This window comes from Drosophila subobscura, chromosome O (genome assembly GCF_008121235.1).
Source record: "Drosophila subobscura isolate 14011-0131.10 chromosome O, UCBerk_Dsub_1.0, whole genome shotgun sequence".
In the NCBI taxonomy this organism is placed as follows: domain Eukaryota; kingdom Metazoa; phylum Arthropoda; class Insecta; order Diptera; family Drosophilidae; genus Drosophila; species Drosophila subobscura.
Window position 1 is genome coordinate 28,697,666 of NC_048533.1, and position 27,020 is coordinate 28,724,685.

A 27,020-nucleotide genomic window follows, 5' to 3' on the forward strand; every position below is an offset into this window, starting at 1 on the left:
ACATTGCTCCAAGCATTTTTTCATATTTTGTATTAATATTTGTTGAGTGACAGGAGTTTATAAAAAAAATATATACATATGTTTATGTAGTACATATACATGTACATGTGTACATACATATGTACATATGTATGAACAAACATACATAAATATCACAAAACATACTGAAAACTAAAGCACAGACTTGATCCAAAAACACCAAAATTTCTATAAAAACCGACCCACTTCATAAACAACCAAAATTTCATTACTTTGCTCTGTACATTCTCTTGAATGTTCAACGACTAATCTTCTAGATTTGTGCCGATGAAAATACCGTTCAGTAGTTCCGGTGGTGTCTCAATTGGTACCTCAATCAGGTAGTTGCAGCACTTGCAAGAGGATCAATACCTTATCATCTCGCTGCCACTGAAATGATCAACTCACGATGGCTTTTTAATTTATGACAGTCCCCCCACCACAAAATGAGCCATATTTTTTTCAAAACCTGTCCATCTTATCACGTGTACCACATAGCTTCCAAATGTAGTAACAACATATAAAGGGTTGTATGTGTTTCGTTGTAGATTTATTTTTATATTATTACATAAAGCTTAACCCTAAAAATATCTGTGGAAAGCCAATTTTGTTGAATTCAGCTTTAGGAGTATTGTATAAAAAGCACTCATAGCTCGAAGTTTTCAAGCCAACATATTTAATGAAACTTATGATTAATTTTTAAAATATGTTCTGGTTTTTACTTCGCTTCTTCAGAGATCCGGCCGTCATTAGTTTTGATGTTAAGCCTCGGATCTTTGAGTAAGGCGCTCTTAACTTCCTCATATTTTTTTTGGGATTCTTCATGGGTGAGCGTCAGGCGCTGTTGCACCATGCGCTTGTTCAGCTCTAATTCTTTTGACTGTTGAACCAGGCGCTTGTAGTCGTGGTTATCAAATTGATTTTCAAACTTGTTTAGAAATCGATTGAGAGACTTCGATTCACATGTCAGCTACAAATATCAAACATTAAATAATTGTTGTAATGCAATTCCAAAAAAGTCTCACATCTTCATAGTTTCTTTGTAAGTTATTGAGCAAGCTCACAAAGCGGGATTTCAAATCATTGAGGCACGCATTATAAGCACACAATGCCTGTTCCGAGGTCAGCTTCTCCTGGTGCTTGTACGGTACTAAATATGGAGCCAAAAAGTCGGCCGGCTTACTGCCGATTTCTCGTTTAAGTTCTTCTTGCTCCGCAAACTGCAAATACATATTCATACAGCATGCTTAATAAATGTACATAATTACATTTGTACATATCTATCTACCTGCATCATTCTTATAGCTCTAGCTGCTCCATTTCGAAGGGGATCAAATATGCGGAACTTCAGCTTCGGCTCAGTCTTCTCGAATTTTCGCAAGTCAAAGATGTTCAGGATGACCTCCTGCATTTTTTCAAACTGTTTTCGTATCTGATCCTCGTATTGAAGCTGCTCACGTAGTAATCTGTACAACTCTAGATTAGTGCGCGTGGGATCCAACGGGTTGGCCTGTAGCGGACATAGAGCAGATGCAGATACATGAGTGAAGATAATTTGTTGTCTATGGACTAACCTTATATATCTTGGTAAGCTTCTCATCATATATCAGTTCCTTGCCATAGTCAGGCTTGGGTGGCTTCGTAAATTCCACTGTGGAAGCTGTGAGTGCTCCAAAAGTGTAATGAAATTTCAGAATAATTTTGTTTTGTTGAAAAAGAAATACACGGGTGGCAATATCGTTTTTCCCAACATCGGAGGCACTTTGACGATGAAATTTTTCTGTGACTTTCTGTCAAAACAAAATCTATTAGACAAATCATTCGCAGGTTGTATCAAATAACTCTTTACTTTGAGCACGGATCCAGTTATATTGAACTCAAACTCCTTGTACCAGCACTTGTCACAGCGACCTTTGTAGTTGAGAATAGTTACTCCTGGCGTCACAACCAAAAATTCCAACGAGTCTAATCGGGAGCTCGAGTAGAAGGACATTTTTCTCTCTAGTGTAGGGTCGGAATAATATTCCATGGCTGCAATAATACCATTTATTAGTTTTGTTAATTTAAAATGTAATTACCAGATTATTGCTTACATTTCAGACTGTCGTTGCGCCCTTTGGCAAATATCTCTTCATATTTATCGCTTGCATAGGTGTACTTCAAGTGTCGCATTAGGTCAAAACGGTTCTCAAAGTACTCATAGCGAACGCGTGGATCTGTGCATTCATTATCATTAAAAATCGTAAGCTGCATCACTTTCCCATCGCGCTGCGAGTACGGCGCATAGCGCTCATGTATCGAACCTTTGTACTGAACCGACTTCTCAGAGTTTGGGAAGCGTTGCTCATGGTCTGCTAGTCCAATATGGAGCCTATTCACCCAATAGCATATGGCATCCAAGTGTTTTTCGTCATTTACATCATGGTCTTCTCCTGCCCCTATATTTTCATCGGAAGCTACCTTATAGGTGCGCATCTCAGGCGGCTCTCCTGGCAGCATGTGCTCCCAGTCATTAGTGTCTCGCAGATCCCAACGTATGTCGCCGACCCTCTGATAAGTTTGCTTATTTACATAGTAGTTGTGCTGATTCCAAATGGTATCGACTAAAATGTATTCCTTGCATCCCGTTTCACACATAAAACCTGTAGAAGGCTCGATAAAAACTCCCGTTGGGGGCGCTTCCACCACATCGCCGTTCACGTCGGTGTAAGTGATTCGTGGCTTTATGCTCCAAGGTGCGTTATTAATTATGACTACCCAGGCATGGCTGCGACGATAGTGATAGCGGTCCACAGCTAATAGTTCAAGATCCTTAAACAAAAAATATGTTTGCGTTTCAGTAGTAACATTCACTCATAAACAATATGTGAGCACACTTATTACCTCCATTTGTTTTCGTACAAGTTCTTCCTCGATTCGTTTTTCTTCCTCTGCCTTTTGCCTGTGAACCTCTGCCATTTCTTCATCAAGGTGGCTCTTCAAGTCCGGCAGTCCTCGTAACTTATACTTTTGGCCGGGCTTCTCTTGGGCGGGTTTGATCTCTTCTGTTTCAACTTCCAAAATCGGAAATGGATATGGAACACCAACTTGATCATTAATCACCACCTCCTCGCGCGCCACGCCAGAGACCACCATGGCAGGGTGCCCAGCTCCAATAAGCATGCTGGCCAAGAGAGTGGCCATTTCAAATGAATTTCCTCGACGCTTTCGCAGCAAGGTGTCCGGCGAAATTAGCCGATTTGGCTATAAGTAATTTAAACAAATGAATATATTTTTTCAACATAGACTTTGTGTTCCATAACGATCATTGTTTATGAATATCGGATGTGGAAAAATTGATCTTAAAAAACATATGTAAATGTACTTACTCACACCTCTGTGCATAAATACATTTGTACATATGTAGATGCATTCATTCATTCAGATGCTGCTCATTGCCAACGAGCAAGTGCGTTGGAAACCAAATATGTAGGTGTGTATATGTATGTACATACTTTTATTCCTTGGCAAACAGCATGGGAGTCTGTTTCCAGGAAATGTAGCAGAAACTATTGCGCTCACCAAGACAAAGGGGACATTTTCGACTGCCTTTGGCACGTTCTACCTGAACGAAGGAAGTGTACCTTCAGGATAGGTTGTTCCGCAGACACTGTAGGAGTCAATCCGCTGTCTTTTGGAACAGCTGAAACAGCTTGACAGCTATCTGGAAATGTACGGAAGCTTCCAATTCCATGGCTGATCGATAGTCATCTTATTATATCCTGTACTCGAAGAGTAAAAGGGGTAAACTGTACTGTGCTGAAAGTGGAAGTATCGCCCAGTATATTTGTATCAGCATCAATAGCATTTTATGAATAAAGATCTTATGACTCCATCCAACTCGAACAACCATCCACTGCAGCTTCCTAGGAGGCAGTAAAGATCACTCCTATTTCTCAGCCTGCATACATATGTACATGTCCATGTACACCGGGCTATCTGTTTGTTGGTATTGGTGGTTTACCTGCCATTCTTCCCGGCGAGAGCCCCTGCATGACACCGTGGCATTCATAGTTTTCTGTGTTCCGCGAAATCTTAGAGGACAATCCGGCAATTGCTTAGAATTTTGTTTAAATGCGGATGAAGGAAACTGTGAAGTGTAGCGAAACGGCCATTAGCTCGGGAAACGCTAAGAATTACTCCTGACCTTCGGTCCCAATTCCGCTTCCCCTCACAGCAGTGGTCGTTGACATATCCGCGTTTGGAATTACTTACTACTGACCTTCCTCCCGATCCGTTGCCCCGGCAATGGTCGATGACATATCCGCCTTCTTTTTTATTGGAGGCGGTTAATCAATAAAGATGAGATTAATTTTGTTATTTGACAAGCCCAAACATTTATGTACATGTAAATGGGTTGAAGAGCTGCTTGTCGTGAGCAAAATTCTTTTGGAACTCGTGTGAAGCCATAAGATTTACAAAGAGGCGCATCGTCACTTATCAGCAAGTCGAAGTATTCGAGGTCAAATATACATATGTACACGCATGTGTACACTCTGTTGAATCGGTGGTTCTTCAGACTGATTGATTCGCAGCGTATGCAGACGGCAATAGCTGAGCACACAAAGTTCTCCCTGGCTGGACTGCTGTGTGTCTGGCTTTGTGCCCGCTGCATTGTGGTCGCGCGTAATAAGAAACGCTTCAAGGTTATTCGAACGTGTTAAATTAGGATCAAGTCTTGTGCTCGCAGTCTCAACAATGGCGAAAACGAACATGACAAAACAAAGAGACGAATAAACAGTAAGGAACGAAGCAACGGGCGCTCAGTTACTTGCACAGGGGTCATAGCTCGAATTACAAAAACAAAAAACCGTCCAGCGCATTCTGAAGGAACGCAATTTTAAAGAAGAATTGCCAAAAGCAGCACATTTTAAGCAGCAAAAATAAAAACCAGTCAAGGAAGCCAACTTTAGATACCCTAGCAAATGGGGGATATTTTTTTAAAATAATAATTTAGGATAAAGGATCTCTATTTTATGGTGTTGGTGATGCTCCCTCTGAGTGAGTGGTTTTTTTATAAGAACAACTGCAAATCATTGAAATCATTTGACTTGTGCCATTCAATTAAATAAATAATACCCTGAAGTATGCAAACAACTGACCAACAGTGGTATACTCCTTGCAAGGGTAAATATAATAAAAAGGGTGGAAAGTAACAGAGTCTGCCGAGGCAGAATCACTTTCAGTTGCCACCCCGGTGAATGGTTTCCACCGCTCGCGGGTCAGAACTCATAACAATGCGGACAACAAGACCTTAAGATAGGGTTGGCAGGCAGCGGCTTCTATCGTTGACACAATGCAGCGTCTCAGAGCCGCCACGGCCACCCACTCCGAGCAACCAAAGCCCTTCCCATAGTAACCTCGGGCGAAGGACTCACATGGGAGGCACGTCGCTTATCGGGACACATAATGAGCCACTGCCATCATTTTCATAAGAGCGCAAAGACAAAGCGGTGAAATTCAGCGCGATTCCTTAAGATGTCGGCGTCGAGAGGTGCCACTTGGTATGTTCTGACCTATGCTGTCTCCAGAAACCCCAGTCAGGCATGGCGATGCGGAATTTCTGTTTTTAAATGAGCACACACGATGGAAATCAGCGACTTAACCCCTTTATGATAATGTACTGCACGGAAGTGTTTTTGTCCTGGGGACAAAAGGACCCACGGAGTCGACACTAGCGGCCATAATACGCGTAAGGCCGCTCCGCTTGTCATTTCCATTCTTGGCACTGTACTCACATTCGATGATGATGAGGCATACTCCACACCACACCACACCGCTCCCATGAGCAAGGCCTTAACGTAAGCCACCATCCCCAGCCGCCCGCTACATGTGTGTCATTTTTGCACCCTTGCAGAAGGTATACAGATTTGAATCAACTCTTTGTAACGCACCGAATGCAGCATCCTCGACGATACATAATGCACAGACATACTATGTACGCATTGCCACAAATTAGTGGGTATTGAAAACTATATTCATATATTAAACTGTCACTAGTCAATGCGTTTATTGCGAACGTTCTCCTAGAACTAAATGACTTGGTAAAACTCAAAGAGGCAGCCCATTTCCTACTTTAAGGGTAAAAGTCATTGTGAAAAGATCAATTGTTCGATCTACATATATAGCTTTTGTTCCACAACTCAACAAAACCGAATAATAGTTGGCATTTGAGCAGATCAATCGATTTGAAAGAGCATCGGAGCCTTCGCCCCAAAACCAGAATTTATTTTGGCCATGAACAAAACGTGTATAGTGTAGGCCACAGCCCCACTATTATCATTCATGGATAATATCTTATTATTCGGGCTTGCTTTCGCGACCCGACCCTTTGGGATCTCCTGCCATTACCTTTAGCCCATGAAAGCAGCAACGAGTTACAATGTAAACACGCGAAATTAAAGCACAGTTTTCATTATGCATACACATACACATCATCATATACATATGTATGTATGTACATATGTATGAAAAATAGTACAAATAGACATACATCATTGCTTAAATACTCGTAAATATCCAAAAATATATCTGAATTTTGATTCTTTGAGCTTCAAATAATAATATAATAAAACCTCAGATTCGTGTCCCTGTAATTAAACCCTTAGCTAGGCAGTGAGGCATTTTTATTGAACTTTCCACTGCCTGCGGATGATTCCTTTTACATTGAGCATACATATGTACATACATATGTACAGGTGGATCTACGTATACATACATACATATGTATATATATGGAAAAAAGATTGATGTGAGGAACACAGACTACGGGAGTAGAAGACCGACTGTCCCTGAGCTATCCTAGCGACGTCGCAGAACTTACAATCACAGATTCGCTCCAAGTCACATGGCGTTGCCCGCAGCTAGGATACTTGCGACGGACACAACGTTGGTTGAACCACGGAGAGGTGGGGGTCGCGGACCCAGACAGATGAGAACACTGATGCAAGGTCTCGGACAAAGTCGATGTCTGTTTGTTCAAAGGAATACATCACTATATTGCGAGTAAGAAGAGAAAGTGGAGCCGAGGTGATGCTGCGCAGTCGAGAATGGTCGGTCAATGGTCGCGGCAGTGGACGTGTCAGCGACAGCGACAGCGAAATTGGCGTCTCGTTTATTGTTGCCATGAAGGCTGTTGCTGGTGCTACGCTCGGGCCTTTGGCAAGAGAGACGACGAGTGGCGGATGCACCACGACCTAAACTGAAAATGACATGATAACCAGAAGCAAGGGGGTAGGGTCCCGCAAAGGTAGTTTGGTTGTCTTTTTATATTATGAATACGTTTTGTATTACGATGCGGAAATCGGCTGCCGATTGAGGAGTTTCCCTCACACCCACATAAACTCCGATTTACAAAGAATAGATTTCAAAAAATAAGGCAACAGACGAATGGAACACATTGCCTTATACCAGAGCTGTGCGCTGATCGCAGTTGCATTGAGATTGGGCAAAGACTGGCCTATAAATGTAAAAAGATAAGATTCACTTCCTTTCCCTTGGCACTTGCATGCTCACGAAAGTTCTTCAATACTAAGATTTTTCACGACATTCGCCGTAAAATCGATATGCGCATTGCGGATGAGGGATAAGGATAGATCTGAATGTGTTGTCACATTCGCTTTGTTAAGTATTTCTAGAAATTACAATTCAACACGGCTAAAACGGAATGCAACTTTTAAAAAGTGTCGTTTCGCGACATTGGCCATACACACATGGTTAAGCTTACGTACATATGCGTACATATTTCCGTATAAATGTACATAAATTTATAAGTCGAGAACACAGAAATTTCAAATGATTTTATTCGTTTATTGACCACTTCTTGGCCTAGAGAAGAATCCGTAAATCTAAGAGCTAGTTTGTGATAACAATGCGTATGACAGAGAAATTATGTTTTGATTAGATCTTGGCCATTGCGACTAATGAAAATCGGTATGCCTAATGGTCGGATCCAATAGACTACGAGTGATTCCATGCCAGCTCATGGAGGAACACGATTGTCCCAATTTCGATGTGGAGCTTTGTTCATCAAAGAATGGGGAATGCTTACTCTTTTTTTAAGTCGGACATGGATCCGTTTGTGTGTCAAATTATCTGATTAATTAATATGTTACATACATATATGTATGTAATAGTTCTTTATTCTTTTTCTAAGATCTAGTTACATTTATCGAAAACTGCATTCCAGTCTTAGCAAAGAGTGCAATGGTGGAAATGTGATGCAACGTCTCGACAAGTGACCGCTTGCAATGATATTCTCATGTTGAATTCACCGGTCAAATGCGTTACTGGTAGATTGACTGAGAACCAGCCCTGATGGGGGGTGGCGGCTGGTATTGTATTGCTGGTGCAAGCGCTAGTCTACCGAACGACGTAGGGATACCTACATATGTACGTACATTCGTATGTATGTACGTATGTATGTGGATGTATTTGAATTTATACTCTTCATTTACATATTTTTACCACACAAGCATCTGTATGTATGTACATATACATATATGAATATGTATGCAGGCATATGAATATAAATAAACATATAGGCACATATATACATACATATACATATGTATGTATGTATGTATGTACGAATGTGTGATACATGGTTGGTTGTTTTTGGACCTATAGCAATTAGCAACTAATTGAACCTGTACATATGCCACGAGCTGGCTTCCCCCGTATCAAACATCGTCCATCTTAGGTGCAAAGAATATCTTAACAAAGCTCTACCGAATACATAAGATGTGAAGAGCCAGAGCCAGAGCCGGGCCAGCCAAGGATACAAGAAAAACTGCATGTGCCTGCGTTATTTGCATGTGGCTCGCACTCGACTGATTCTCGGAGCAGGCTGTAGCGTGGGCGGACGGAGATGGAGACGGAGGTGTGTGCATTTCTTGCCTTGCCTTGCCTAGCTTTGCCTTTCCTTGCCATGCCTTTCCTTTCTCTTCCACTTGCTGCATATACGAGTAGTTTAATTTTGAAAAGGATTCGTCTGCGCGTTGCTGGAGCTTTTGGCAAAGACATCTCGTTCGCACTTGCTGGCTCAGTCCCTGTGCATCTTCTGTGGTCTCTGTCTAACACTCTGACCAGCAGCAGCACTGCAGATATAGTGAGAGCCGGTAAGTGGTCAGAAGTTGATGGTCGAGAATGGTGCGTCTGCCATGGCATGGCTCCATCGCTACCTCTTCAATTGTTTCGAATTCTCTATTTTCTCAGCGGCAGAGGCTTTGGAAAATTACGGGAACAAGGCGGCCTGGCAATGGTTGCATTTAGCTTAGATTGGAAGGACCAATTCCAGCCTGCACGTTTGCCTACTCCTTACGCGATATCCTGGCCTCAGCAGTCCTATATGACAAGAATATATACCCACACGACCACACATACACACACACACACACGCACACACACACGCACACAGGTAAATGTTGCTGACAAAAGAGCTCGGACTTCGTCACAGTCTCGGAAGATGGCATGGCAGAAGGAGGCAGATTAAAACAAAGGAGCTGCGAGCTCAAATATGCAAATCATAGGAACAGCAATGACTAGACCATGTGTGCAGCACAAATGGAATACACTGAGATATAATGAAAGAAAGGGATTCCGATGCGGACAAACTGGGCACAACTTGCGAGAGCAGCGGTTTTGTCTGCCAAAATCGCCTTAGCTTAGATAAAACTGCACACAATGGATAGAGACGAGGGCTGGCTGCTTGGATTTAGGGGTGGCGTTGTGTTAGGTAGCGAAGAACTTGTCTGCCATCCCATTTTCAGCGGCATTGCAGGTTTCCGGACATCGGATTAAGGTTTCTCTACACGAAATGATTTTGAATATCTACGCGCAATATCATCCCAAGCATTAAGATATGTCTAGGAGAATGCATTAGATCGAAACTATTCCTATATGTAACCATTTTTTTCTACTACGATGTGGATGAGATCTTCCTTTGGACATAAAAATCGATCTTCTCCAATTAACAATGCCATTGCAATGGCTAGAAGTACAGGATAACTGATAAATAATATAATAGAGTAGACATAACCATTGCCCATATGCCAAATTCTGTTTGAGTTTGAGTATCTTTAGGATAAAGCCAAGCAAGCTATGACCAAGAGCTCTGATAACGACCAAAGCTCTTCACAATCTGAGGAATCTGAGAACAGGCATGTACAGAATTCGCAAGAATGAAAAAGAACAAGAAGTTAGAGCAAGGAACTTATTCCGCAGCAGAGACATAATCGTTGTGGCTAGCAGATATTTGTAGTTATTCGCGCAAATTCACATTTACCCAAATTCATACACACCAACATATTTAGAACATAAAGAAAAGTGTGAATTCTTTTAAACTGAAAATATGACGAGATGTTTTTCTATCTGCGGGTGAAAATCAATGCTAAAAATCAAAAACGGACGGTGTGTATGCATATGTATCCATGTATCATACTAAGGTATGGTTGTACGGTTATGTACGTACGTACATATGTATGTACATATGTGTACCCGAGAAGGAGCACATACCCTGCATACCCTCATCGAGCAACGATGACCAACGTCCAGCCCAATGCTCCTTCATCTTTCAATTCTCGCGAAAATTTCCTTCATCCGTGCTGCGTGCAGAGGTGTGACGCGAGGGGTTGAGCTGAGGGTTGGAGGATGGCTGAATCGACGCGTGTGTGGGGTTGGGGAGAAAGTGAATTGAGTTTAGACGAGAACGGCGACGAATTCGTAATCACACAAAACAGAAAAGAGACTAAGGCACTGTGGGAGAGCCAGGAGCAAGAGGAGGGTGTCGCCGTAGTGGGTGACAAATCGACCGTTGCATGGGCAAAGAAGGTAGCTGGCAAGGAACTTCAGATACGAGGGAGGGAAGGTACGGCCGGGGACGAGAGAACGAACGAAAATGGAAAATGTTGCTTTGGCGGACAACGGACAACGGACAATCGGTCGGTTGCACGGGTTGGGTTGCCGGACAAATAGAGGGGTGGACAGCAACGCCGATGAAAATCTGAAGTATATACACTGGCTCACATAAACACACACCCACAAACATACACATCCCCAACACACACACGTGTATTGCAATAAAGCAACAACTCTAAATTTTCGCAGCAGCAAAATTTACGCTAAAGATGCTGATGTGCCTGCGGATGCTAAGAATGTGCGTATGTGTACGTATACACTCACACGTGAGTGTGTTAGTGTTTCCATGGGCTGGTGTGTATAAGATGAAATGACCCGACCCGGGCAGGCTGCTTGGCTTTTTAGTAGAAAGGATGTTTCTTGCCAATGCCGCACCATGCCGGACATCTGTAGCCACGTATGTATGTATGCATGTATGTGCTATTGTTTCTGACCGTTGTATACAAGTCCGTGTGTGCGAACACACGTAAGTATGTAAATATATATGTATGTATGTGTGCACATGGACTAAAAACATTTCTTAGCGATTTTTCGAAAGGAAACACTGGTGACAGAGCTGCTGTGTTGTCCGTTTCGTTGCTATTTTGGCCATTGGCCGCTGCCGTTAGTCAGATTCAATTGTTATAGACAAGCCCTATACTTTTCGTACATACACATACACAAAAATATGTACATACATACATACATATATGAATATTGTGGGTATGTGTACTGAAAATTCTGGTCAGCGCAATTACCAGTTACAATTTTCTTATGATTGAAAATGCAGATATGCCACAGAAAATAGATCTTTATCATATTCAAAAATGTATCTATGTACATTTGATGTACAAGTGTGTGTAGATGTGTGTTGGGAAGGATCGTTAGAAACCAGTGCATGGAGCTTTTGTTGATTATTATAATAACCATTCATTTATTCTAATTAGGATACTCTACTATTAATTTTGGAGTATATATGTATGTATGTGTATTTAGACTTTTAAAACGCGTCCAACTCCTCTAAGGTTTACCAGGTAAATACATTTGTATTTCTATTTTTAAAACTGAATGCAAATACATACATTATGCACATATTTAACTACATACACGTGTATGTGCATACATACATACATATGTACATACATCGTACATACATTAATTCAAATTGACGGAAACGATAACGGTTTCTTCATTAACGATCGGTATTTGGGCACAAGAGACCGAAAGACGTTGTGGGATTGATTCCTCCAATATATGTATGGTTGGTGATTAAAAGCACAACCTTTCGAGCTTCGCTCAGCGGCAAAACCCGAACACAAAAGCTACCCAGCTGTCATGCGAGAGGCGCAAGGTATTATTACTCTCTCGCCAGAGAAGCCGCTCTCTGGTGAGAGCGAAAGAGCGACAATCGAACATAAACAGTGATGAAGGCATGTATCAAAACAAAGCGAGTAAAACTGGACTCTGAACCAAGAGCAACAAAGCCAGCAGAGCAGCAGCAGCACATGACAAGGCAGCAGCAGCAGAGTCTGCGGCGAAAATAGCAGAACTATCAACAACGGTGACCGCCTCCTGGGTTAATCAGTCAAGGGCCAAGTTTGTCTAAATGCAATCGTGATTTACGTTGCATCAGTAGTTCACAAGTCGCAGTTTGAATGCTTTAGACTGGTTTAGACCAACCCCACCCGGACTGGCTCCTGTTGCTCTGTTGTTGCTCTCCGCCACAACATATTCGTATAGTTCTTAAAATAAGTATCCAAAAATATACAAGACGAATATGTATCGATGGCCAGTCAACTGCATACTAGCAGCCACCAAACTACACATTCGCACAAAAATGCGCACAGCATGTTGCTGCAGTGCACGCAGCAGCATCATATCATTCGATTTCGCTCGTTTTTGCACATAAACATCATATACGGTGGTCCCAGAAACGGTCTCGGTCTCGGTCTCGCTTTACTCAGCCAACGACCACACCACCCGTTCTCAGGTCCATAGGTCCTTGCCAGCGCAAAAATATACAACACACATATAGGCGTATAGGCGCGTCCACTAAGACATGACAACAAGAAAGTATGCTTGCTGCTGCTAAGGCCAAAAAGGATGTGCGTCTCACCCAGCACACAGCACACAGCGCTCAGCACACAGCCTACAAACCGGCCGCACGAGTATTGCGTCGACTTCGTTGATGTTTCGGTGCATACAAATGCTTGTATATATGTGTGAATACTTGGCTGCCTGCGTGTGAGTGCGAGTGCGAGTGCGAACTGTCCAGCCTGTTCATCCAAGTAGACGAGACGGGAGGACCGGACCGGACCGGACCGTATAGTGGCCTGTGGTTGGGTTGGCCAATACCAGCAGAAACGGCGACGAGAGCAATGGCGTTGGCAACGTCGACTTCTTCGCTGCCGTCTTGGCCGTTATTAATCATTGTACATTTGGCTGTCACCGAAAAAGGCCGCGAATTCGGCAGCAACGGGACACGCAGAGAGCGAGAGCGACGACACACTCGTACATACGTACATGTACTGCTACGTAAATTGAAGAGAAAAAGGAACAAAACGAAAACTACAAATACTGGAGACTGACCATACATACACTTTTAAACAAGCACACAAACTCACTCGACACACACGCGCAAGGCAACCACCACCTCGTGTGTGTGAGCGTGTGTGTGTGGGCTCGTACTCAGGAGAAACGAAACACCAACTGAGACAGAGGCGCGCATAACGTGGACGTGCGATTTTAAATTTTCCGTGGATGCCGCTGTCGCTGTCGTCGTCGTCGTCGCCGTCGCCGTCATCGTAGTGAGGAAATTCGCCGCGCTAAAATCAAAATTCGCTCAAATTGTGCGCTTGCTAGCTCGCGGTAGTTTGTCGCCGGACGCTGCTGTTTAGGTTCGCATAATATTTGTCGACGACAGAAAGGTCACATCCTTTCGAAAGCCGGTCGCTTGAAGACGGTGTTTGTGCTGTCGCGGCTAAGATTGGAACGATGGCAAATAATTGTAAATAAATGAGAACAAAGTTAAAATGTGCTTCCAGCTTGTAAACGCAACCAAAAATTGATCTCCCCGCTAACTATCAATCAAGTATCAATCAAAAGAAAGCAACACAAAACAGTGACCACTGCATCTACGTGTATTCCTGAAAGTGACTTTATATTATGTGAATATCCCAGGACGATCAAAACAAAGCAGTCTTACTTCGATTTATTAAATCAAGAAAAAGTGCCCTCCGCCATCGGAAGGTTTTCATTGAACTTTTCCCCGGAAGTTTAGCAAAAAGGTTAGTATGTGTGTTTCCACCCAAAGGTCTCCTAAGCGATTCGAAGCAATCAAAATAATGTTTAATGCCTAAACGCGAGTGCTACTTCAGCATATACTCATTTTTAAATACCACAATCATTAAAAATCTTAAATTTGTTTATTGTGATTGTTGTTGTTTTGTTCCGATCGAGCACAGAAGCTCCAAATTAAGCTAATAATAATATTAATTCCGATTTTGTTTAAACAGTAAGCAATTGTGTTATTCTTAAAATGCATGTAACTCTCTTAAATCTATCTTCTGCTAACTCTAAACACATCTTTATATTTATTTTTTCCTAAAATAACTTCTTAAATCTCCAGAAAGAATAATTTTTTAAAATGTAATGTAGAAAAGTAGATAAGTGTTCCCGATCTTCCCGCCAGTTCGTCTGTCTATATTCAAGTGTACCACATACACCGGAGTCACTATCCTCAAATTCTTGATTGTAATTGACTAACAACATTTATTATATGTACGTTTAACCAATTTGCACATTTGTTTAGTAATTTGTAGATTGTTAGCACAGGTGTAGGGCAAATAATACGTGTGTATGATTAGATTGACTTGGTGTGAATATAGTTTGCAGTCTGTGAAATATATTTTAAAAAGATTTCACTTGTTAAACAGAGATCGAAGCATTCAAATAACGCTCTCCTCGACCAGCCTGAAAAAAAGTTCCTCATAAATCAGTGAACGCCACTGAATGGGGTATACAAATGGATCGATTCGATTTAAGAAGAGTTAATGTTCCAGTTGATCGTTCTTCACGCGTCTAACTTGGGATGAACCAACGGTGGCGGGAAGAGAGGTAGTGGTGCTCTCTTTTCGCAGACGTTGCGGGTAGGCGGCTATGAGAGAGGTTCAGCTACTGCAGAGAATTTGTTTCCCTTAGGATTTGATCGTACCCATATCTGAGAAATAACAAAAAAATGTACAAATGTGCATACATATGTACATATAAGAATGCAAACGGCGGGAAACTTTAAAGATGTTGTCACGCCGGTTTTCTGGATTGGAAATATTGGAAGGGTGGGATGGCAAACATTTTTACAGGTTCTGCCTGAGCATTACAGAATCAAAATAGTATTTCTGCGACCAGCATTAATTAATAGCTTTTAGAATCCGCGACATGGCCTTTACGAATTATCTGCAGTATCACACATCGAAAATGGTTGATTAATAGACTTTGATGAGCAGGTTCAGTTTTGATGGTGTCTAGGCGCTTAAAAGCTGATGGATAAATAAAGGTGCACTATGCATTGAAATATCGTTTGGATGCATACAAAGACTGGATAAAATGCTAGAAAAACAGATGGGTACATCATTATATGTCCCATAATATACATACATACATATATCAGGAGGAGTAAATGGTGAGGGATGTCCCAAACGGTGTGTTGTTCAGAGATATATCTTTTTGCCTTACTCATGTACATCTGGCTGTCCATACAGTTAAGATAAGGAAAAGATGTTGGTTTCTGAAGACAATCCAAACAAAAACGTTATTTTTTTCCTAAATACTTTTTGCATATTTAAATCTTTTGCAGATGCTTTTACGTTTCATAAATCTACTTTTTTAATGAAGTAAAATTCTTAATTGCAAGCATATTTCGGAGCACATCATACATAGCTTAGATGAGGAAAACTTTGCAGAACTTTGAAGCAAAAATAAGTAACGGTTTCAACCAGCAACCAACTAATCTGCTCAAAATTAGAAATCTGCTTTTGGCATTGGTACTTATTATTAATAAAAATGTATACATACATATGGATGTAGATATGTATATTTTTTGCTTGCTTGACTGATTTTGAGTAGATCATAGTATCCGGGCGAATATTAGGTATTTCTCTTTCCTATGCCTAGCCGGGGCAGAGGTCCCATTGCAGATTTCTGGAAAATGCCCAATTTGTGTCGCTTTTACTACCAGACTGATCACAATTTGCGGTCGTTCATTGGCCACAGGCTCATTTTGTGCACGCAGTATACAAATCTGTACGCAGTATAAATTCGTACCACATCAAACCAAACGAATTTTAGTTCCGAAATGCAAACGTAATAGGAATAGTTAGGATGTAACACTATGTGCCTCTTGAACTGTTTCTTTGTTCTGTCTATATGTTCCAAGAGACTATTTATGAATATAATTTCTGTTTGGCTCATAGCTATGGATCAGAGACTTCCAACAGGTCGGCACTTATGGTTACATCAACAAGAATGTGTACATTCACGCATTCGCACACAAGATTACAGTGTTAAAACCGTCGAGACATTCGCACACACACAACATAACATATAAACCGAATTGGGATCAGCCAAAATCAAGTTTTTCTTTTATTTACAGAATGGTATTTCTCCTTCTCTTGGTGTTCTTGTTCGACCTTTTTATTCTGTTTTTTATTTGTACATTAACACAAACGAACGGAGAAATCAACAGATATGTACACATGTGTGTGTGTACTTATACAAAAGCTCGCACATATTAGTGATACTAGTTTCAGTCGTTGACCTCTATTTGCCAGACTTTGCTGCTCTCCTATCCTGCCGTGTCCTTGCCACATGCATTCCCCGTCTGTGCCTGTGCCTGAGTGAGTTCAATACGATGCCAAATAAGAAAAAAAGTAAATACAATAAAGTTATAATTGTATATAGGAAAATCAGGAGCTTTTAACATACAAACAAACGCTCATACGCTCCATGTATGCATGTATGTACATATGTACATAGGAACACATGCACACTTACATATGTATAATATATAAGCGTACTTTCACAAACGGCCAGACGGTTGGCCACCACAAACAAACCTACTTATGTACGTACAGATCCGTTCCGTACATCCATGCAGGTATGTGTGAACGTTGCATGTATGCTTGGCAGCAACACCAGACACAGACACAGACACAAGCACAGACAGAACCGTACTCTGCCCATACACACTGACAAACTTGGTGTAATTCTTTTATATTTATTTCTTTCATCTTTTTCTGTTGTTACTAGATTTTTTACACACTTCTCACTGTCCCAGTTTGGTTCATGAAAAGTTTAATGGCGCGCCGGCTGGGACAAGGACGGACACTGCACGAAAGAGAAAGTAAAAATTCTTTTGCTTTCGCCATGACTGCTGAATGGTGAAGGACCTTGTAATTTTTACACAGCTGTAAAACTTTTATTCGATATGTGTTTGGTGGCCAGTGGGTGGAGTAGGAGTGGGAACACGTGCATCACCAGCACGTTATTTGCTGCTCTATTGGTTATGGGCGTATGAGTACATATATATTTATGTGTGAACATACATACATACTTAGATGCATATTTATGTATGTAAATATATGCATATATTTACATGTGTTCATATGTATGTGTGTTTCTAAGTACATAACCCCAGGGGAACTTAGTGTGATACATGTTTATGCACCATATTTTGTGGCTCCCCTTTGGCGCTTTTACATTTGTATTACTATGTAACAATGGGTCAAATATGTCGCGATCACAGTCACAGCCTTCTTGAACCAAAATAACAATAAAGGTAGTCTGATTCCGAGAACTTCAAATACCAAATGGTCCATCTTTGAAATTACAAATGTAAAGTCTGTCGAGTTTCAGTTGGAACAGAACATCCCCAACCCCAAGCAACTTTTCTTACAATAATTTGGTTTTCAATGGTTATATGGAAAACTATAATATATGGCATGCATTGCCAACCATGGACTTGCTAAAAGTCATTAAAAGAGATGCTTTGTGATACAGGAATGACCGCTTTTCCGTCCACCTGGCTGTAACTTTTGCTCTTTTGCTAGTTTTGGTTTCACGCTCTGTGGAACACATCATAAATATGTTCATACATTCATACATACAGACATACATAAGCATTTATATTCTTAATTTAAAAATCGAAGCAACTTTCAAGACACTGTCCCCAGTATTGTATCGACAGATGTGCAAGGATATCAACTTAACCAATGAATAACGCATTCGTTGGATCTTTCACTGTCTGGACTCTTCCTTACCGCTAGCCAAATGGTAGAATTGAGTAATCATTCGATCCTTGCATTTGAATTGAGAGCTTCATATCAGGATAATGGCATTTGTAGTCAACAAACAGCCAACATTTTAAGCCTACTTTGAGTGGCTGTGAATATGCAGTCAAGTCAGCCAGATGAGAAGAACCAACAAACTCTTGTCAGGTGTTTTGGCAACGCTACTCTTGATTTGCTCAGCGCGCTCTTAAGAGATAGCCACGTTTCTCTTTCAATGAATCCTCTCTGCACAGATACACAGACGTTTATATTACAGGTTCACTCCTTGTATAAAATTGTGCGAATACTGTGTGTTCTTGTATACAACACAGCAGGAATGAATTCATGTGTCAGTCATGCGCAAAACGTGTTTTTCATTTTAAAATTGCACGTCCCGGTCCCGGCCCGCTCCCCAATCGAGCCAGCTCTTTTGCATGCCTCGTTCTTTCTAGGGAGATGGAGGCGGAGCATATTGTTACTTGTTTCGCCTCCGCTCAGGCTCTGGCTCCTGGCCGCTATCAAGAGGCATATTGGCTGACGACTGAAGACTGCAACTTGCCCACTGAGGCTCGAAGTCTCACTAGCATTCGCCACACTCCAAGTTTCGAGGCACAAAGACTTTCTGATGCACCTGCCAAGATGTAGATGTAGATGTAGATGTATGTATTTATGTACATATGCATGTATGCAGATGCAGACGTAGGTGTAGGAGCTAGCAGTAGCGCAACAGGCGTGTTTGGCATTGGCATGGCATGGATGGGGATGTTTAATGCTGCGAGCGAACTTGCAGCGAAAAGTGGCACGAAACAGGTAACAAGTTATAAACTGTAGACTCGTGTGCTCGGCTATGATTCGTGTTCGAGGCTGGATGGTATGGATACGGGTACGGGTTTTGTTCGTATGCATCACGGAAAGAAGCCGACGACGCTGGCGAATGGCTTGTTCTTGTTGCTTATTCGTAGTTTCTCGCGACGTCGGCGCTGCGCGCTGCATTTTGGAGCAGGCGCGCCGCGGCGCGAGGCAACGCACCAATTAGCATATTCCATTGTCTCTTTGTATGTATGTATGTATGTATGTTCTATATACCTATGTATCCACATACAAATGTACATTTATGTACTGTATATATATTTATGTAAATAAATATTCATATATGAATGTTTTTGTGTGTGTGTGTCTTCGGGCATTTTAATTTTAAGAATCCTTATGCGCTGAGAAAAAGCACGGGGGGCGTTCCTCAACTCATTTGCCTGCACAGCTAGAGAGCAAAGGAAGCAGAGAGAGGGAGCAGAAGAAGCAGAAGAAGCAGCAGAAGCAGCGCCGTTTCCATGAGAATTTTTGTCATCTCAATTTGTAGCGTTTTGATGTGTATGCATGTATTTACATACGTGTGTATGTATGTGTGTTTGTACATTTGAATACATACACACACACATACCTTTGATAAATGCGTTTGTGTACGCGGTTTATTTACACCGCGTGTTGTCTGAAATCTGAAAAGTTTGAAACGCAAGGCGATTTTATTGGAGCAGTGTACGAGCATCTGACTCGCTGCTGCGACCCCAACCCGTACAACCCCAAAAGTAGAACAAGTACATGACGCGCGCACACGGCATTCGCCGTCGATGTACATATGTACATCTGCATGGACAGTGCTGTGTGCTTGATTCCAGCGAATGAAAACGTACTGTGTTATGTACTAGATCATAACATGCGTTTGTGTCTTAACTGTGTCACAATAATTAATTTTAGCACTCGCTAAATCTGCTTGTACTTCTTCCAGAACTCAAACTGTTCGACAACGGCCTGAAGTTGGATATTTCCAGCTACCCCCACATGAACATTCGGATGGGTACGAAGGGCAAGCGACCTTTGCGTAGCTTGACCCCGCGGGACAAAATCCATGCCATACAGCGCATACACGATGGCGAGTCAAAGGCGTCTGTGGCCAGGGACATTGGAGTTCCCGAGTCCACGCTTCGCGGCTGGTGCAAGAATGAAGACAAGCTCCGCTTCATGTCCCGCCAGTCGACAACCGACAAAATGTGCGCCGACGCACTCGCCGATAAGCTGGACGTCTCTGCAGGGCTACTGGGACCACCCGAGAAGAGGCAGCGCATTGATCCATCCCTTCCACTGAACTTCTCCAACAAGATGAAATTCGACGAGCTCGGCTTCAAGCGCGCACCCCTCAACGGCCTAGACTACAGTACGAACAAGAATATGTCCGATTTGAATTACAATGGGCTAGCCGTCGATTATGTGGGATTCAATGGCCAGCATAAGGTATTCGGTGGCGACATCAACCGACCCGCAAATCCTTCCCCAAATGCCATAAGTCCCCTCTCGAGTTTGACCCACCTCTCTGGTCTCACCGGTCTATCACAGTCTCCGCTGGCTATAAGTTTCAATGAACTGACCACAAACCTCAATCTATTGGCCCAACTGAATCCCAGTCTGGCGGCAATGTCAGGACTGAATAGTTTTTCAACCACCGCCAATAGCTTGCGAAACTCAAAGCCGAGTGGGCAGCCCGCGCTGCAAGTGCAAAGCCCACGCAGTGATAGTGGAGACCGAACACCCGGACTGTCTGTCAAGAACTGGGCTAAGCAGAAGCCATTATCTGCCGTGCCGAACGATGTCAGCTGCAGCGTTAATCTGACCATTAAGAACGAAGCAAAGGGAGCAGATATGAAGAGTCCAAGTCCATCAGCAGCGCCCTCGCATCTAGGCGGAATTATCTCGCTGACTAATTTGGCTGAAGACCCTTTGCTTTACTGGCTAAAGTCTCAGCAGACGATGCTCGGACTAAACAGTCTGTATCCCCCAACGACCCCAATGGGCATGACAAGTCCGCCCATACGCTCCTCCACGCCACAGCACATAGTCCAACATGCCCAGACACCACCACTGCCATCTGCACCATTGACCCCTTCATCGACTCCATCCGGCAGTCTCGACGAGAAGAACGCGGCTTGGTACAACTGGTGCAAGGTATTTGGGGCCAGCCTTCACACACTGAACCCCAACTCTGCGACGCTGGCTGCACTGCAGGCCAATTCACTGCAACACCAGCCTGTATCGGGTGCCTCCGATGCCACTGACATGGCTGATGCGTCGAAAGGGCCCTTCGATAATATTCTCTACTCACATCTTACGAAAGAGTCTGAGACGCCGTCGGTGCGTAGCCTGTCATCCAACGAGCACAATCAAATCGACCAGACAGACGCTGACGAGGCGACAGACCCGGATCTGGATACAGAAATAGAAGCAGACGTGCCCGGTAAGCCGGAAGATCTGTCAGCATCCGCAAAAAGAACAACTCCATCTCAAAGTCCGACAACATCATTGGTTCCGGAAGGCCAAACCTCCGAGCCTTGTGGCAAACTGAGCACCACCCCGTCGGAATGCATTAGTAGAGCCGAAAGTGTGGGTGGAGACTGCAAGAAGATCCTCGACAACATGCTGTACAAAATAGGTGGCATCAAGTCACATATGCCGATGATGGCAGACGCACCCTGCGACTCAGAAGTAAGTTTCACCAATGATCACAACCAGCACTCCAACAACAACGATGTTAGCGCCAGCAACAACAACAACAACAACTCAAACAAAACTGATGAAGAGGAGAAGGCGAAATATTTAGACCTAACTGCCGACATAGACAACGAAGACGTGAAGGCCATCAGGCATGGCGAGAAGTTTCTGCAGTGGCTGGAAAACTGCAGCAATCCTCGGGTGACAGCTGTGCAACTGATGCAGCTGCGATTTTTGATCGCAGCCATAAAGTCCAGCAACGAGCCGCAAAGTGCAGAGAGACAAAACAAGAGCCTGCTGGAGAACGAGGAAAACACCGAGGAAGACTCAAGCAGGAATAAGACCAGACGACGCAAATAGGACAAGCCCAAGTTGGCGCCTTCGGAGCCAGCCACGGATATTCCTAGAACGAGTGCACAGCGAGAGGCAATTGCCAAAGCCTCTTACGGTTTGAAATGCTCAAGGCTGGGCCTGCCATACGTGGGTATTGGCAGCCTTGGTAAGACACCGGCATCTTTGAGGTGTCAGACAACCTCGCCCGCTGTTTACCAATCATCGGCCACCCTATTGAGCTCACTGTTCTTCCCTCCCTATGAATTTGTACATTGTGACCTCGATGATGACGACCCGAGCGACTGCCAGATAATAGGCGAGTATCAGCAGTACGATGAACTAAGTTCCAGCAGTTAGAGCGAACCTTAGTTTTATTACAGAATCCTCACACATATTGAACTACATTTCGCTTCACGCTGTGCGTCTACAGACTACTTGGTTTTTTGTTGGTAACATAACGCAAAACAAAACACTTTTGGACTTACATTTTACTAATTAGTCATATGATAAACATGTATATACTAACACTGTCCACTTGTAGCTATTCTAGTTAATTTAAACAAAGAAAAGTTTGTGTTTCATCAGATTCAATAGCAAAATGGTTATAGCATTTATTTTTTTGTTATAAAACTCTCCATGTGCAAGGTGGTGTGAATGAACAAAAAGCATTTGATATCAAATGTTTTTACACTTCATAAATCTACTGAGAAAATAACGATAACAAATGTGCTCATAAGAATTTTCCTGATTCCAAATTATTGCGATATTTAAATAAAAGGCATTTACAACTTTGAATGTAATAATTTTAAATACATGTTTAATAAAAAAATATTAGATAATTTTAGTACAATTGTTTTCTTCTCGACATTTAAAAGGCCAACAAAAAACTATCAGAGTTTGTAGCCCTATTAGGGACCAGCCAACAACGTCATCAACGTATGTACATACTTGAATATTTATGTATATAGTACATATGTACATATGTATGTACATACATACACATAAATAACTGGAGAGCAAAGAGTTGCTGCACCTCAGATGCTATCTTCAAACCGGTCCTGAGGCTCGTTTTTAAAATAACAGATTTTTCCTTACATCAGTGGGCAGGGGGTACCACAAAATCTTTATTAATTACTCAGTGTCGAGGACACTGCAGCGACCCACGTTCCCTATCTAATGAGCCCTAAAAATCCCTAATGAGCCACCTTTATATGAAAGTACTACGTAAATTCCTTCAGGACCTGGACTCGAAAAGAGATTGTAAGAAGTTAAATGAAAATTTGTTACAGAATTATTTACTGTCAAATTTATAGTAGAGACAAAAGCAATCTCCATATTTTCTCTGTAATATTCTGATCTTAGAGCATGATCCTTCAAGGGAAACACAACTAATATGACAGCTAAAGGTAGTTACATTTGAGCTATTTGGTGCCATACCGAAGAAAGGGAAAAATTTGCAATCACAATTAAAAGTTTACAGCAAAAACGTTGTATGCTAATGTTCATGTTTGAAAAAAACATTTTTAAGGTATGTAGCGGTAAAATGTGAATTTTTGTGGTTTGGTAAATAGATAAATTGATTTTTACCTTAAACGACGCATAGTGGGCATCAGTCGAAAAGAGGTGACAAGAGTGGAAGAATTCTTTGAGAGTTTGGATATGATAAATATAGTACATACATACATATGTACATTTGTACGTATGTATGCACCTCAAAGAGAATTTCCCAAACCTTTCATTACCTCTACTTTTAAGAAAATCGGCAAAAGTCTTCACCTGGACTACGCCAACATATTACCGAATTTTTTTTTAATTTTGCTCTGTGATGCTCTGTTATTCTCATAGATGAGAAAGTGCTTTGCGGTACTGGGTTGGTGTCTAGCAAGTTTTAAGTGACGCAGCCTCTCAAAAAAAAAAGCTAAATACGACTGTTGCAGTATAAAAGACTATTAACAAAAACATTTATTTGAATGAGTTTTTTAATAACATATTTTTGGAAAGAGTTGCATTTCAACTTTCCTTATCAACAAAAAAAAACGTAAAGCTAAAGACTAAATTTGTCATGAAGATATCGTGATTATTTTAGAAGTTATTTATTTGGCAAGCTAAAATGGGCCCCTCTGTGCACTATAATGCCAAAATGAATAAAATATAGAGATGCAAAAGCTGGAGATTCCTGAACTGTTCGTATTATAACATTCGCTTGTACATATGTACATACATTGCCACCTGTTTTTCACTGCTGGAAATCAGGCAATAGTTACGAATACTATACATACATATGTACATACATACATACATACATACATATGTATATCTTATCTATTATTCCCTTGCAACACAACGAAAATGTCAAATCTAGTCGAAATTCCAGAAAAACTGCTCGATGTTATAGCAGAAATTTATACAAGAGCGTAACTCTCAGCTGCGCTATCATTATAATTAGTTATAGTTATAATTGATAGATTTATTTTCTGATATTTAAACTTGACAAACTACTGTGTCGCCCATGCTCGTGAGCCATCGTACAAATCAAAAGTGCCACTAATTGAAGAGCGCCTCTAAAATGGGTAGCCTGGAACTGATCGGCAAGCAATATCCATCGACTGTTTTGTTGCTCTGTCTCAAATATGATGACTAGTCTAAGGTTTACTTTCAAAGATAAGTCAAAAGATCTCCAATCACATAGATAATTTTTGTACTTGTAAGAAAATCTACGAATTACCCCACCTATCGTCATATTGTGTCACTTGTGTCGAAAAAATACGCCAGGTGGTGTTGCTTGTTGTTTCAAAATAATATATCGAATTTATTTGTTCGATTAATTTGGATAGTGTATCGAAAATAAGACAATATATTTGTGATCTGACACAAGCTGACCGGCTTGAATTCCTTGCGTTATTCACAATAGAACGGAACCGGTTCCAACCATATTCAAACATTAGGCGCGAAACTGAATGTGTAGGGTTGGCTTAAATCTCACAACACGTAGATTACGTACAAGCGATTAATTACCACACTCATGACGGAGTGAGTAAGTATTAACTAGGGCGGCTTCCGTATGTGTTTGAAACAGCTGGCCCAAAACTCTTTGGTAATTCACAACAATACTTTTCAGTCAGTGGATTTCTAGATGTGGCCTGTCTGTGACACATACTATTAAACCTGATTTCAAAGGATATGAGGCTTTTTAGTGGAAGTGCTGGAAAAGACACTGATCTCATATCTTAGACCAGTTTTATTACTTTAGTTCTAGTCTCAAGGAAATAGTCTGGGGCAAGCCATTCTAGTTAGGGAAATTAGGTTGAGGCAATTGTGTCCCTAAAACGCCTCTTAGCCTTACTTATGTACGTAAGTCTAGTAGATATTTATATATCAGTACACAAAATATTCTCTTACCAAGTTAACTTGGTCCTCAAGCGGCTCGTATTGAATAAAGTCAGCGACAAACTTTGAAATTTCCTCAATACTGGATATGAGCTCAGGGTAAATAAAGGCCGTGGGTCTAATCGTGGTACACACAAACTTCTGTAAGGAAAACAATTGTGGTTTATTCCATAAATATTAATTCGTTGTTTGAAAATGTACCTGAACTCTGCATTCGTTAGGCAAGGCCAGAACCATTGGCCTTCGCTTGGGGTACATTAAAACAAACTGCTTGCGAAAGTTCTCAGCATAGAGAAGGAGCAGTCTTTCCTTTGGCGACAACGTGTAGTACGAGGGAGGGTAGCATTGTGGGCTATTCTGGTACTCGTCCGCTGTCTCGGGAAATGACAAGTCGATTTTCCCGATGTTCAGAGCTGGTTCACCTTCTGATAAACTAAATTCGCTTTCCTCATAGGTGCCCATATCGTCTTCACCAAACTCCTCAGAGCCCCGTTCAGATTCAAGCTGGCCGTCCGACTGCTCCGACCTATGAAGCTCCTCAATTTCCTTTAACTTTGCGGCATGTCGCTCTGGGTCTATGGTGCTGGTCACCTTTTTGTACTTCTGAAACAAAACCTTCGGCATGTTTGCGGCTTTATCTCTTCTTTGGTGGTTGTTGTTAGAAATAATAAACTGAAACTTTGGTTTCTATAACAACGGCGGTGTAAGAAATGTGTTCACTCAGTATTCAAAGTGTTTGAATTGAAATTAGAGACAAATTCATACAACAAAAATGTAAGAGCTTGCTTAGAGCCCACGTCTATGAATCCAAATCGCAATATTCATTTCCACTTCAATTGATTCTTTGGCCACGTTCACCCACCAATATTATTTAGATCTATTCTGGCCACACATGCTTTATACAGAGGGAAAATCGTTTTCTTTTTCTTACTTTGGAGTAGACCAATCCGTTGCCAATCGAGTTCGTGGGCGACCATTTGGTTCATGACTCGCACATCTGGCGGCGATTGCATATTTGATACATATTTTGATGTAGCCTCGCATGTATCTGGGTAACGAAGACAGAGCTTGCACTATTTGTATTGCTTCAATAAAACCTGGCATTCAAGAATAATTAGCGACAAATTTGTCGACAGAGACTGCGAAAGAGATCGGCGCAGTTTATCCGTTTATGGCTGGCGCTAGGATTTATTTGTACTTCCTTTCGCATTTAAATGGCTAGCGTCTACCTGGGCGACGCACTTACATTCATGAAACCAATTGCATTGGCGCAACCACGTTGCTGTTCCCATCGTTGGTAAGCGACTCAATTATGCTCCTGCAGTCCAATTCCCACATCGTTCGGTTGTCCTGGCCCGCTACCTGCACAGAAGCGGGCCGATGCATGAGTGATGTCGGAGAAGTACTATTTATTGTTTCGGTTTGCCATTTAATTGCCACTGCTCGCGCTAAGTGTTCCCAGGAAACAACGCTCAATCGAGCACA

At 41.9% G+C, this 27,020-nt stretch overlaps 2 protein-coding genes across 2 annotated transcripts; one reads left to right on the top strand and one right to left on the bottom strand.

Moving 5' to 3' along the window:
* Positions 1–733: 733 nt before the first annotated feature.
* LOC117897708 (coiled-coil domain-containing protein lobo) lies at positions 734–26,270 on the bottom strand. The gene is made up of 9 exons (XM_034806730.1): positions 25,737–26,270; positions 25,548–25,676; positions 2,902–3,261; positions 2,112–2,829; positions 1,868–2,049; positions 1,593–1,808; positions 1,307–1,528; positions 1,044–1,238; positions 734–988 (listed from the first exon to the last, which is right to left on the bottom strand). The coding sequence occupies exons 1-9, from the start codon at positions 26,157–26,159 to the stop codon at positions 737–739; spliced, it is 2,697 nt and encodes an 898-aa protein (XP_034662621.1). The 5' UTR covers positions 26,160–26,270; the 3' UTR covers positions 734–736.
* On the top strand, positions 13,279–22,683 carry LOC117897709 (protein distal antenna). Its single transcript, XM_034806731.1, has 2 exons — positions 13,279–14,240; positions 20,062–22,683. Exon 2 carries the CDS (start codon positions 20,115–20,117, stop codon positions 22,173–22,175), a length of 2,061 nt encoding a protein of 686 aa, XP_034662622.1. The 5' UTR covers positions 13,279–14,240; positions 20,062–20,114; the 3' UTR covers positions 22,176–22,683.
* Positions 26,271–27,020: the final 750 nt, after the last annotated feature.